Source organism: Dicentrarchus labrax, unplaced genomic scaffold (genome assembly GCF_905237075.1).
Source record: "Dicentrarchus labrax unplaced genomic scaffold, dlabrax2021, whole genome shotgun sequence".
In the NCBI taxonomy this organism is placed as follows: domain Eukaryota; kingdom Metazoa; phylum Chordata; class Actinopteri; family Moronidae; genus Dicentrarchus; species Dicentrarchus labrax.
Window position 1 is genome coordinate 528060 of NW_026136706.1, and position 15057 is coordinate 543116.

General features: G+C 39.9%; 1 protein-coding gene across 1 annotated transcript in view; it reads right to left on the reverse strand.

The window, feature by feature from the left end:
* The window catches only part of LOC127365076 (uncharacterized), an 80994-nt gene extending 78270 nt beyond the window's left edge, over positions 1 to 2724 (reverse strand). Inside the window, exon 1 of the mRNA XM_051402808.1 lies at positions 1755 to 2724. Within this exon, the coding sequence (XP_051258768.1) occupies positions 1755 to 2226 (472 nt within the window). The 5' untranslated portion in view covers positions 2227 to 2724. The remainder of the gene's footprint in view (positions 1 to 1754) is intronic.
* Between the last annotated feature and the right edge of the window lie 12333 nt (positions 2725 to 15057).

Consider the following 15057-nt stretch of genomic DNA (forward strand, 5'->3'; position numbering starts at 1 on the left):
ATGATCCTGACCCAATTAGTGGGAGCCTCCCAGGCGAGGAGGGGGGACACCATCATGGTCCAGCTCCCATTTCCTGTCAGACCCCCACTCGGGAAAATGAGATGCTAATTAATTAGCATTGGCATTGTCAACCGCACGCTGCAGCTTGTGTAGAGACATCAGTTCACATCAGTCCTCCGCTACACGCTACAGTCCTGATCCTGAACACGCTACAGTCCTGATCCTGAACACGCTACAGTCCTGATCCTGAACACGCTACAGTCCTGATCCTGGACACGCTGAGACCTTCCTATGAATATTATCAGGAAGGTCTTTGGCTGCAGTTCCTCTACCGTCCTCTAGAGGCTCCAGCAGTGAGTCAGTCTCCATAAGGCTCCATAATACTTTTATACACCTTTAATTATAATAATATTGATTAATATTACACTGAATTAAGGGGCGTGGCCTCTGTGAGTGAAAGGTGGGTGCCATGAGGCTGGTTTCAGGCCTCATTAAGCTCTGCCTCTTTAACCATTGTTGTTTATTACACTGACTGTTTATTACACTGACTTTTTGTTGCACAGACTGTTTATAATGCCGACTGTTTATTACACAGACTGTTTATTACACTGACTGTTCATTACACCGACTGTTTATAATACTGACTGTTTATTACACAGACTGTTTGTTACACAGACTGTTTATTACACAGACTGTTTATTACACTGACTGTTTATTAAACTGACTGTTCATTAAACTGACTGTTGATTACACTGACTGTTGATTACACTGACTGTTGATTACACTGACTGTTTTTTACACTGTATAGCGCCAATTCATAACAGAAGTTATCTCAGGACACTTTTCAAATAGAGTAGGTCTAGACCGAACTCCTTATAATATTATTTACAGAGACCCAACAGTACCACCATGAGCAAGCACTAGGCGACAAGGGCAAGGAAAAACTGCCTGTTAAAAGACAGAAACCTAGGACAGATCCTCCGGCTCTAGGTGGGTGGTCGTCTGCCTCGACCAGTTGGGGTGAAAGAGAGAGAGAGAGAGAGAGAGACAGACAGACAGACAGACAGACAGGTGCACAGCAACAACAGTATTGGCAATAGCAATCTAGCAGGACCATGGCAGGAGGCTCCACCAGGATCGACAAGAACCTGCGAGACGAGAAAGCACAAGAACCGGGGAAGAAGTGAAGTTAGTAACATGCATTAATGGGACATGAATGAGTGCAGAAAGAGAGAGGAAGAGAGGAGCTCAGTGCACCATGGGAAATCCCCCGGTAGTCTAGGCCTATAGCAGCATAACTAAGGGATGGTTCAGGACTCACCTGATCCAGCCCTAACTATAAGCTTTATCAAAGAGGAATGTCTTAAACCTACTCTTGAATGTGGTGAGGGTGTCTGCCTCCCGAACCACAACTGGAAGCTGGTTCCACAGGAGAGGAGCTTGGTAACTGAAGGCTCTGGCTCCTGTTCTACTTTTAGAGACTATAGGAACCACAAGTAGCCCAGCATTCAGAGAACGTAGTGTTCTAGAGGGGTAATAGGGTACTATGAGCTCTTTAAGATATGAAGGGGCCTGACCATGAAGAGCTTTATAGGTGAGGAGGAGGATTTTAAATTGTATTCTATATATTACAGGGAGCCAGTGCAGAGAAGCTAGTACAGGAGAGATGTGATCTCTTTTTCTAGTTCCTGTCAGTAATCGTGCTGCAGCGTTCTGAATTAATTGGAGCGTCTTCATGGACTTATTGGGGCAACCTGATAATAAAGAGTTGCAGTAATCCAGCCTTGAAGTAACAAATGCATGGATTAGTTTTTCTGCATCTGTCTGTGATAGTATGTGTCTAATTTTTGTAATATTACGTAAATGAAAGAAGGCAGTCCTAGAGGTCTGCTTCATGTGGGAGTTAAAAGACAAATCCTGATCAAAGATAACTCCAAGATTCCTGACAGTGGTGCTAGAGGCCAAGTTAATGCCATCTAGAGTAACTATATCTTTAGACAGTGAGTCTCTAAGGTTTTTGGGGCCAAGAACAAGAATTTCGTTTTTTTCTGAGTTTAACATCAGAAAATTGCAGCTCATCCAGGATTTTATGTCCTTAAGACATGTTTGTAATTTAGATAATTGATTAATTTCATCGGGCTTGATCGATAGATATAACTGCGTATCATCTGCATAACAGTGAAAGTTAATGGAGTGATTCCTAATAATGTTGCCTAAAGGGAGCATATATAAAGTAAATAGTATTGGTCCAAGTACAGAACCTTGTGGAACTCCATGACTAACTGTAGTATTTATTGAAGATTCATCGTTAACATACACAAACTGCGAACGATCTGATAAATATGACTTAAACCAGCTTAGTGCGGTTCCTTTAATGCCAATTTGATGCTCAAGTCTCTGTAAAAGAATATTATGGTCAATGGTGTCAAATGCAGCACTAAGATCTAATAATACAAGTACAGAGACAAGTCCATTGTCAGAAGCAATCAGAAGGTCATTATTAACTTTAACCAGAGCTGTCTCTGTGCTATGATGAACTCTAAATCCTGACTGAAAATCCTCAAATAAACTATTGTTATGTAGAAAGTCATACAACTCTTTGGCGACTACCTTCTCCAGAATCTTAGAGAGGAAGGGGAGGTTAGAGATTGGTCTATAGTTAGCTAAAACCCCTGGGTCAATGTGTGTTTATGACACTGACTGTTGATAACACAGACTGTTTATTACACTGACTGTTTATTACACTGACTGTTTATTACACAGACTGTTCATTACATCGACTGTTTATTACACTGACTGTTTATAATACTGACTGTGCATTACACCGACTGTTTATTATACTGACTGTTTATTACACCGTCTGTTTAAAACACAGACTGTTTATAATACTGTTTATTACACTGACTGTTTAAAACACAGACTGTTTATAATACTGACTGTTTATTACACAGACTGTTTATAATACAGACTGTTAATTACACTGACTGTTTATTACACTGTGTATTACACTGACTGTTTATTACACCGACTGTTTATTACACCAACTGTTTATTACACAGAAGATAAAATAGTTAAAACTCCTCATTGAATCTGATGTTTTCAATAAATATGAAATTGTTTTTTAATTAATTAATTCATTTATTATTCATTTTAATTTTAAATTATACAGTTCTTCTTTCTTCTGACACAAAGTGGCCGATCAGTAAAAACATGTGAAACCTCCATTAACGGTAGAACATGTGAAGATTTGTCATCATCAAAGGCAGAAAGAAAGATTTTCTTTCCTTCAGTGAACATTGCTGACGTTTCAGATTTGAGGCGTATTTGAAGTAAAATGTGACTTTTGTGGCTCAGAGATGATAATTATTCATAATGATTGTGTCAGTGTGGATGAACATCAGGCTCATAATGAGCTGCAGGAATATTCGCACTGCAATAATGACACATGGCAGCCCAAGATGTCGGCCATCACAGCGGATTAACCGCCAATGAGTCCCCGAAGGTGGCGGATCCTGATTCCAACCTCGTTAACTGAAAACCTGTCAGTGACACGACGAGTTTAACCCGACAACACAGATCGTTTACTGCCGGTCGGAGGTCAGATGTTCACTGAAAAGCTCCTGTTAAAGCTTCAAGCTTTCAAATATGAGACGTTACAACAGAAAGAATCTAACCTTATTATATTATATATATTATATATAAAACAATGGAACCAGAGTAAACTGATAGTACTGATTTAATAGTTTATTAGAGGTGAAATGTTCAACTGAAGCTGGTTGAATTAACAACAAACTGTTCTTTACTCTTAAAATGTGTAATAATCAATTATTAAATATAGATAATAATATATTACTCATTGTATTGTTTTCACAGCTGCAGAAGAAATATTAACTCAAACAAAACTCTAAACTTTTCCAAATAATTTGTTATAATAAAGAAAATATCATTTGAATCTTAATTACAGACAGAAAATACAGAAACTGGAATTCATTAATATAAAAATCCTCAACTTGATATCAGACAAAAAAAAAATTTTTCCTTTCAACAATAAAAATGTGCTTTAAACTTCTGGAAACCTGAAATAAAATAAATAAAAGTATCAGACTGTCAGCAAGTACATTTACTCAAGTGCAGTATCAATAATATAAACATGTCTTCATGCAACTGCAGAGCTGTGAGACCTCGGTGCTGTAACAGATGTAGTTAGCAGCAGCTAGGTAGCGCTTAGCTACTTTAGTTAAAGCCCAAAATCACTGAATAGAGGGTATGCGTTTACGTCACTTCCGGCCCGCAGCACACCCCCCTCATTTGGACTGAGTGGCAAAACAAACCGCCCACAACATGTCGAAGGATGGCAGTTGACACAGCGAAACTGAATAAAAATGGATTATCAAAACAAATTGACGTCAGTTGGACTCGACAATGATCCATACGAGCTCCCCAAACCATCTGGTCCACGGACACTGACATGTGGCCAGATATCAGGTATCTGGACATTTATATGTACCTGATTTCAATGCCAGGTAAATACACGGCCAGATTAGCACATTTAAAAATCAATTTATTCAATCAGCCATTAGATTTAAACAGAATTTAAACAGAATCCAAAACTAAACATCATAGCAGAAAATAAGCTGATAAAAAGTCAGTTTACAGCAGTGTTTCTCAACCGGTGGGGCCCCCCCTGGGGGGGCGCGGACACTCTCCCAGGGGGGCACGAGTAGGCTACCTGATGGGAGGAAAAAAAAATCTGAAAAATAAAAATAAAAATCAGGAAAATTCCCCCCCATGTCGAAATGCAAGTGGTTGGACTATTATAACACACAAACAAATCAACCACACAGTTTCATTTCAAATCTACCAATACAGGGGGTAGTATTTTGAGCCTGTGACGTGGCGTCACGTAAGTGCTACTATATAAGCGTCCGCACACGCGTCATAGCCAGTGTTGCCAACTTGGCGACTTTCTCTCAAAATCTGGCGACTTTCCAAATCCTCCTGGTGACTTTTTTGTCAAAAGTGACTAGCAACAAATCTAGTGACTTTTACTGGTGTTATTGGAGACTTTTGTGGTGTTTGGAGACTGACTTGAAAGCACGTATAACTCTGCAGTTACTGTGCTCAACGAGCAGCGGGTGCTGCCGTGAGCCACTCCCCGTCCCCGTCCAAAAGCACTCACAGGTGGTCAGTCTCTTAGTAGCCTCGCGCAGCAGTCCCAGCCTGCAGTCAGAGCAGAGGAGACACACACCACTCCGCGTCCAGGCTGCAAATGAATCGCGCAGACATTGTGCCAAGAACTGCGGATCTTTGCAAGGCAAAGCAGGCTCAGGTCTTACATTAACATTGCCTACCTGCAAGCTTCTGTAAAAAATGCAGATGATATGCCTACTATTAGGCCTAGTAATAATAACACTAATAAAGCATAAATTCAGATCAGAGGTCTGGTGCCAATTCCCAATTATAGCAATAGCCTAGTAATGATAATAGGCCTACTGATGATAATTTCAATTCAATTCAATTTTATTTGTATAGCGCCAATTCATAACAGAAGTTATCTCAGGACACTTTTCAAATAGAGCAGGTCTAGACCGAACTCTTTAAAACATTAATTACAGAGACCCAACAGTACCACTATGAGCAAGCACTTGGCGACAAGGGCAAGGAAAAACTGCCTGTTAAAAGGCAGAAACCTAGGACAGATCCTCCGGCTCTAGGTGGGTGGTCGTCTGTCTCGACCAGTTGGGGTGAACACGACAAACGCAACACACGTGAGCGCGATTTTCCAGCCCGCCAAAAATATATGCCGACTTTTGTTTACAAACATTTTTCTGCACGTTCATTTCCCGCTCAGTTCACAGCATGTGGAAACTACGTCGCCTCCGACGCCAACGCAGGTTAGGGTAGCGAGGTAGCTAGGTAGCATTAACAGGTAACATTACGCTAATTAACTCGCCAAATGATTCTGTCGGCTTCAGTCAGTGAGGACCTGTAAGTAATGCATCAGACGACAGTAAAACGTTTCGTATTACCGCTGTTACTTTATACGATAGAGTTCACATTTATAACGTGCTTGTCCCTATGGTCCCTCCCCTTCCGCTTTGTAGTCAAGATGGCGTCCGTTCATTGCGAGTAGGGTCCATCATTACGCACTGAATTGTTTGACCGTTTTTAGGGGGTCATCTGGGTACTTTCAGTGCACTGACTTTTGGTGTTATCTACACTATATACTTAAAACTAAGTGTTTGAAGTGTGCAAGTAGGCGGAATGAGACACATCCCCGGTCTTTGTACTCAGTGAGGACATAGATTGTCTGTAACGGCCTTCAGAAACACTCGTCGTCAGAAGAGAGAAAGCGTTTGATTGGACGCAGCATTAGTAAACGCCCCCGAGTGCAAGATGAGTCCTCAAGTACTGTTATTGATTATCAGAAAACTGTAAAATACCTTAAAGAACAACTGAAGATACCTGAAACAGGACTTCCTGTCCCTGTTGGACAGAAACTGGAGGAGACTGATTGATTAAAACACTTTGATTGTGACTTAATTAACATTTTGTCACACTGAGAACTTTAACAGAATACTTTGAGTTAATTTATCAGATGATACCGATCGTGTTTTCATTGTCTGCTTCTTGTTGAGGATGTATGCTGTGTGTGAAAACATGTAGTCGTGTAATCCAGAGAAACATGGAGTAGCGTTCGGCGTGCTGCGGCGGCGTTCTCTGGCGAGCCCTCAACAACCTTTTGGATGCAATTATGTGCTGAGAGGCCCCACGAGGGCCCCCATCCACCTCAGAGCGCTCCGTCAAGAGCCCGCTGACAGCTTGGAGCAATGCCCTGCGCCGCAGTCCTTCCATCCTGTTCCAGGACTGGATCCACAGAAACCCCCTCCAACCCCCCTCCAGTCTGCAGCCAAGCCTCCAACGCCACGCCTGCCTGCTGGGGACGGGAGGGATCTCACCCACATTGTTCTAAACAGAGATAAATGCAGGGTTCAGATCCACCTTCAGGACTGACACCTCACCACAGTCCTCCAGGACTCCACTGTGGATCCTGGTCTCTGCTGCCAGACTCTCTGTTAAACCTCGACCCACAGAGGTTTCAGAGTCCGCGGACGCTCTGCTCGACTCGATCTGTGGCGAGGTGCTGCCGGAGGGGGCAGCGGGGGACATGGTTTTAGTGGTGGTTGAACCTGGATCTCAGAAAACCTAAATCTGGATTCACTTAATAACACAGCAGCTGAGCCAGAACTGGATCAGGATCTGGTTCTGTACAGGAGCTGCTTAAAGGGGACGACAATTTATACTGTGATCTACGAATCCCTCTGACCAATCACAGGCCTGCACTGTGTCCACAGGCCTGCACTGTGTTCACATCACCTTTCAGTGTCCAATCAGCTCGCTCAGAACCTCCAAACAGGTACCAGGTACGAGTCCTCACAATTAGATAATTAGATAAATGTGAGGATGAAATAAATGCGATTATTAAATAAATGGAGTGTAACAGTTTTACCCACAATGTATGGAGGACCACAACTGCCAAAATCCAAAATAAATAAATGACTGTGGAGAACAAATGGTTCAATTAAATTGAATTTGTATAGGCCCAATTAATAACAGAAGTTATCTCGGCAATTACTTTCTCCAGAATCTTTCCTCCTTAGAGGAAGGGGAGGTTAGTTTCATGGTGACTGTATTAAGTTATTATATTTTATTTAGTCACCTTAATTATTTAAATTAACTATTCATAGAGGAAGTAAATTATAGTTCCTATATGTTTTATAATAATTAAGCTGTCATTATTATCAGGAACATTAAGTTCTTGTCTTCCATATGTCGTAATTATTACTGTATCTGTTGTTTGTATGTTTGTATATTGACAAATGATTCTTGTTTATGTTTCTTGGAAAACAAACAATGCCTACAGCCTGTAGTTTGAGTAAAGAATGTACAGCCGATCTTTGATGTCTGATGTCGATTGATATAAAGGTGAAAAGCTGACCACATGACAACTCATTTACATAATGAGGCTGAAATGTAAAAACAACACAGGAATAAAAAACTCTGGGAAACAGAACAATGCAAATGGAAAATAATTTAATTTGATACAGAAATAATACAGAAAAAAAACATTTAAAAGGAAAAAATGAAATAAAATGGAAATAAATACAAACAGAAATACCAATATGTCACATTTAATAAATTATTGTCTACATTTATTTAAATTGTGTAATAATTATGTAATAATGGCATATCAATTTCATTATTGAGTCTTTTATTTATTTTTTATTTTGGAAGTTGCGGTCCTCCATAAAACAGAGAAAGACTTTCTGTTATTTAAATATATTTTCGGGGCTTTATGAGAGAGAGACGGGATGATGCACAGCAAAGGGCAGAAGATCACATTCAAACTCAAACACAAAGTCAGTTACGCACAAAGTCACAGTTACGCACAAAGTCACAGTTATGCACAAAGTCACAGTTACGCACAAAGTCAGTTACGTACAAAGTCACAGTTACGTACAAAGTCAGTTACACACAAAGTCACAGTTATACACAAAGTCAGTTAAGGAATCAGGGTTTTGTATGATATCACAGATTTGGGTACAGAGTCACATACAGTTAATGTTAATGATAGTTCACATATGCTCTGCACATGAAGTGAACTCCAACAGTTTCATAAAGACTTAGTTAATGTAAGTTATAATAAGTGTTTAATAATGTTCATTCAGTCATTATCTCAGGAAGATGAGGTGAACTTATTGTTGGAACTGTTGGAGGAGAGTCGGTCTGTCAGAAAGCTGCTCCGTCAGCATTCAGTGAAACAAACTGTGGTTCAGTTCAATACATCAGGTTCAAATCAGCCAGAAACACTTTCATATTCTTTTTATATCCATTTAAAGAGAGCAGAGTCTCACAGTGGAATCTGTTCTTTTCTTCTCTCTGGCTCTCGTGCCGAGATAACGCAGTCTGTAATTATGGGAAAACCATTTTTCTGTATTTTATTATTCCTTAAATCAGATGTCTCTGGCTTGGCAGCAGGACTGGGAACGATGGGAAAGTGACAGACTTAAACAGCTTTTTGTGGTCGAGTGTTTCACTAAATCTCACCAGAAGAGGAGAAAGTGGGAGAAAGTGGGGGAGGGGATCAGCTTTGTGACCTCCCTCCTGGAAAGCTCCCTGGAAACAGCAAGGCAGACAAGGCTTTCAGCAGTTTGTATTTGAAGACTGTTTCTGTGTTAAAGTCTGATGTATATTGTATATATATATGTATATTATTAGAGTATGTGCTGATATAGAACAGGATGTTTATACATGTATTAACATTCACAAAGATTATGAATTTACAATATATGTTTGAATATATGGGACTTTCTATAATATTGATCGCTAATATAGTAAAACTAAGTGAGATAATCAGTTAATAATAATAAGTTGGACTTGTTTTCACTGTCACTGAATTAGCATGTTTATGTTATTTGGAGTTAATTTTGTTTGGTAGAGATGTATTAACTACAGAACTTCCAGCATTTTGTACTTTTATTTTAAGCTGAAGACAAAAACATCTTATTTCAATTATTTGGGTTAGGGTCTTTTGGAATCAGAATCGGTTTTATAGGTAAATGTTAAATATAAATACAGATGAAATTGAGACAATAAGAGAGACAATATGTACAATATGACTGTTATTTAAATAAATTAATGAAAAGCTGTACAGTTTTTTGGAACATTAATTATATCTCCAGAGATAAAAATGAATATTCTCAACTTTATTCTGGAACAGAATGTCTGATTTTAAGGTTTAGATTTTGTTTCATTCAGTTAAAATTAATATAATAATAATAATAATGTTTTTATTACTGTTATATAATAATAAGTATGTTTTATTACTGCAATATAATAATAATAATGAGTATGTGTTATTACTGTTATATAATAATAATAATAACTATGAGTTATAACTGTAATTTAATAATAATAAGTATGTGTTATTACTGTAATATAATAATTATGTTTTTATTTCTGTTATATAATAATAATAATAATAATAATAAGTATGTTTTTATTACTGTAATATAATAATAATTATGTATTATTACTGTAATATAATAATCACAGGTATGTTTTTTTACTGTAATATAATAATAATAAGTATGTGTTATTACTGTAATATTATAATAAGTATGTGTTATTACTGTAATATAATAATAATTATGTGTTATTACTGTAATATAATAATCACAGGTATGTTTTTATTACTGTAATATAATAATAATAAGTATGTGTTATTACTGTAATATAATAATAATTATGTGTTATTACTGTAATATAATAATAATTATGTGTTATTACTGTAATATAATAATAATTATGTTTTATTACTGTAATATAACAATAAGTATGTTATTACTGTAATATAATAATCACAGGTATGTTGTTATTACTGTAATATAATAATAATAAGTATGTGTTATTACTGTAATATAATAATCACAGGTATGTTTTTATTACTGTAATATAACAATAAGTATGTGTTATTACTGTAATATAATAATAATAAGTATGTGTTATTACTGCAATATAATAATCACAGGTATGTTTCCGTTGGGAGGAGACGACAGCGGTCAGAGTCAATGTGAACTGGTGGCTAAACTGTGTAATTACAGCGATGGCGTCAGTCACCTGATGCACACAGGCCCCAAAAAGACATTGCCAGTGTGCCACTGAGCAGCTTCCATAGGAATGCAGGGAGCTCCAACGCCACATCCAGTTCTCTTGGTACGACCATATGGAGGCCGCCATGTTTCTACAGTAGCCCAGAATGGACAAACCAAACACTGACTCCAGATAGGGGAGTTTTGTAGACACTGTAGTTTCTCCTACATCAGTGGTTCCAAACCTGAGGGTCGGTACCCCCACTAGGAGTCACCAAAGCTTCATGGGGGGGTTGCAAGGTGCTTTAAAATACACACAGTAGACCTAAATCTCAGCATTAAATTCACTTCTGTGAAGAAAAGTACATTGTGAAGAAAACTCAGAATCTGTCTGATTGTTAAAATGATAAAAATACAGAATAAAGACAGAATTGTACCAAATATCAGGACAAGTCATCTCTGATCAATATTCACAGGAAATAATCAAATCTGTGGTTTTACACAGTACACTAATATATATATAAAATATGTTCCCATATGAAGTTAGGCAACCAGGGTCCTGTAGAACAGTGTCAGGAGGATTCAGTTCCTGCAGAGGTCCAGTCTCTGTCTGTGGATGGCAGCGTGATAAACCTCCTTATATAATAACTGTGTGTTTCTGGAGCGCTGGCAGTGGCTGGAGGAGTCGTGATGGACGGCTGCCTGCTGCCTCACTTAGAGAAGAAAATGAGATGAAGAGGAGGAGGAGGAGGAGGCGTGCCACGTTCCAACCATAGGGCCCATTAAAAACATGGCAGCATATTGATAACACATGACTGTGTCACACGAGGACAGCCCGTCTCTCTCCTCCTTTGTCCCTCTGCGAGTGCAGCAGCGAGCTAACATATGGCAGCGGTAAAAAGCTAATGTGGAACTGGCAGCTCGCTGGCTAATTACGCCACCTTTAATGCTCTAATGTCTCCAGGGAGGGGCGTCCTCCTCTGAAGCTGAGGCTGGCCTTCATTTAAAAATGGATCTTTCAAGTGCTGAATTTTTAAGTAAATCCCGAGACGGCGGCTAACAGCGGCGGCCGCTTTGATGCAGACGTTAAGGTTTCCTTTTATTTCTGCTGCCTGCTCTACAAAACAGGACAGATTCCATTTCCACTTCAAACACTGACGCTATTTAAAGACGTTTAAACGCAGCCATGTTTCCTCGTCCAGGGGAGTGTAGACAGTAATTTATCAAAGGCTGGAGGCAGGTGGGACAAAGCAGCACGTCACAGGGGGGCAGATGGTAGTCCTCGTCTTCATCAGTGTCAGAAACAGTTTGACACTGTGTCTCTGGTAAAATGATGTTTAATTTGCAGTCTGATTCCGTTATGAAACCATTTAACAAGTTGCATAATTGAACATGACGCCCTGTAGATTCAGATGGATTTTGGCGTCCAGGGGCGGATCCACAGCGGCCACCCCAGAATGTGTACAGTTGACAGTTACAGCTGATAACCAGCTCCATTTTAAATGACCCCCGCTGTTTGCACAGTGAACTGCAGCTTCTTCTTCTGGGCGGAGGTCAATGGTCCCAACAAGTAGAACAAAGTGGAATAAAAACAGCAGCTTCATTCCAGCAACGATCATTCAGATCAATAAGTTGGTTTTATCTTATGTTTTTTATTGATCTCTCTTTGTAAGTCTTGATTTCACTTTTATTGTTTGTAACCTTGAACCCAAATTTGGTGTCGAATTGAGTTTATTAATTTAGACTATTTGGTCTATTAGTAACAGAACATGTTGGATTGGTGACGTTAGCTTATCGCCCTGTTACAGGGTATCATTCAGTGGCTGTGTCTCATTCCGTCAGTGCACTGCTCATGTGCACTGACCACTTACTGCCGTAGTGTCACTGTCGATGGTTAGTATTGTCCCAAAATGAACACTTTTGTTAGAACACTTACCGGAAATGACGAGCGGGATGAGAGTGACGAACACGACAAACGCAACACACGTGAACGCGATTTTCCAGCCCGCCAAAAATATATGCCGACTTTTGTTTACAAACATTTTTCTGCACGTTCATTTCCCGCTCAGTTCACAGCGTGTGGAAACTACGTCGCCTCCGACGCCAACGCAGGTTAGGGTGGCGAGGTAGCTAGGTAGCATTAACAGGTAACGTTACGCTAATTAACTCGCCAAATGATTCTGTCGGCTTCAGTCAGTGAGGACCTGTAAGTAATGCATCAGACGACAGTAAAACGTTTCATATTACCGCTGTTACTTTATACGATAGAGTTCACATTTATAACGTGCTCGTCCCTATGGTCCCTCCCCTTCCGCTCTGGAGTCAGGATGGCGTCCGTTCAGTGCGAGTAGGGTCCATCATTACGCACTGAATTGTTTAAATCTAAATGTCTAAATGTTCGCAGTGTTCAAGTAGGCAGACTGAGACACAGCCAGTGTGTGTTGGTAGCTAGCTACACTTCTGTTCAAATATACTCAGAGGAATGAATGTAGCATAAAGGCATTAAGCTAACGTGGTATTAGGGAGAGTAAGCTAGCAGTGATTAAACATTAGCTAACTGCAATCTGCTAGCATTAGCAGGGCTGAACACCGAGTTTACTGTCTGCTGACCAAACATCAGATAAAAGGGAACAAATGTGACATAAATCTTTAATAGATAGCTAATATAGCATTACCAATGCTTAGCTATCAGCTAACAGAGTTATTGTTAAAAATCAAGGCTCCAGTTTATATTAATGTGTGTATATTAATAAAGAGTGAAGATGCTAATTAAGCTGCTTAATGAAGAGTCGATCTGATTGGTCCTCGTCAAAGCAGAACAACAGGTCCATCAGCTGTCAGCAGGAACATTAATTATTATTATAATTATTATTAACACACACACTCACCTCTGTGTGTGTGTTTGATGCTGGAGGTGTTCCTCCAATCAGAGCTCTGCAGAGCCGTCAGGATGAAACCAGCTTCGCTCCTCAAGCGTGAAATTACTGTCGCTGTTCTTTGTTGATAATCCGACAGTTTCAGAAGCCTCGAAGCAAACTGCGTTCTGTTCTCCGTCAGCTGGAATACAACTCTGATCTGTTCAAAACACACATTTCACCCTGAATTCAACCTCATTACAGTCTTTTATTGGAGCTGTGTTTGTTATATGTTTATATACCTTTAATAAAACATGCACCTTTCTTCTGCATTAAAATACAATTCTGTAACTTTACAGCATCTAAACTGCTTAATCACTTTGGTTCAGACGTTGGTTGTGCTTTAAAAATACAGACAGACAGACACTTTAATTTAATTGTATTTATAGTATTTCTATTTTTGTATTGTACATGTATTGTGTGCTTTGGCAACATGTTTTATTCAAAACGTCAATAAGGCCAATTAAATTGAAATTAAAATAAATTGACACACAGAGAGAGACAGGCAGAGAGAGAGAGACAGAAAGAGAGAGAGAGAGAGCCAGAGACAGAAAGAGAGAGAGAGAGACAGAGACACAGAGAGAGAGAGCCAGGCAGAGAGAGAGAGAGCCAGAGAGAGAGAGCCAGGCAGAGAGAGAGAGAGAGCCAGAGACAGAAAGAGAGAGACAGAGAGAGAGAGAGCCAGAGACAGAAAGAGAGAGAGACAGAGACAGAAAGAGAGACAGAGAGAGAGAGCCAGGCAGAGAGAGAGAGAGAGCCAGAGACAGAAAGAGAGACAGACAGAGAGAGAGAGACAGAAAGAGAGAGAGAGAGAGCCAGAGACAGAAAGAGAGAGAGAGAGACAGAGACACAGAGAGAGAGAGCCAGGCAGAGAGAGAGAGAGCCAGAGAGAGAGAGCCAGGCAGAGAGAGAGAGAGAGCCAGAGACAGAAAGAGAGAGACAGAGAGAGAGAGAGCCAGAGACAGAAAGAGAGAGAGACAGAGACAGAGAGAGAGAGCCAGGCAGAGAGAGAGAGAGAGCCAGAGAGAAAGAGAGACAGACAGAGAGAGAGAGACAGAAAGAGAGAGAGAGAGAGCCAGAGAGAGAGAGAGACAGAGACAGAAAGAGAGAGAGAGAGAGCCAGAGACAGAAAGAGAGAGAGACAGAGAGAGAGAGAGCCAGAGAGGAGACCTAGTAAAGTGCAACAGGTCGGAGTTAAACTCTCGGACGCTGCAGTGCGGTCTCAGCCTCACACGGGGCACCATTTCTGCCAGGTGAGCCACCAGGACAACCCGGGGCTCCCTAACAAGGTTAATTAAGAAGAAGAAGAAGAAGATGATATACTTTATTGATCCCCTAGGGAAAATTGTTCGTTTCACTCTTTTTATACACACACACACAGGCTGAAATGCACACTTCATGCACTTGTGGACATGCAAAGGGGAGAGAGATGGTGGAGTCATGGTGCTGCAACATTAACAGCGCAGGTTTTGGGGTTAGATTGCTCAAGG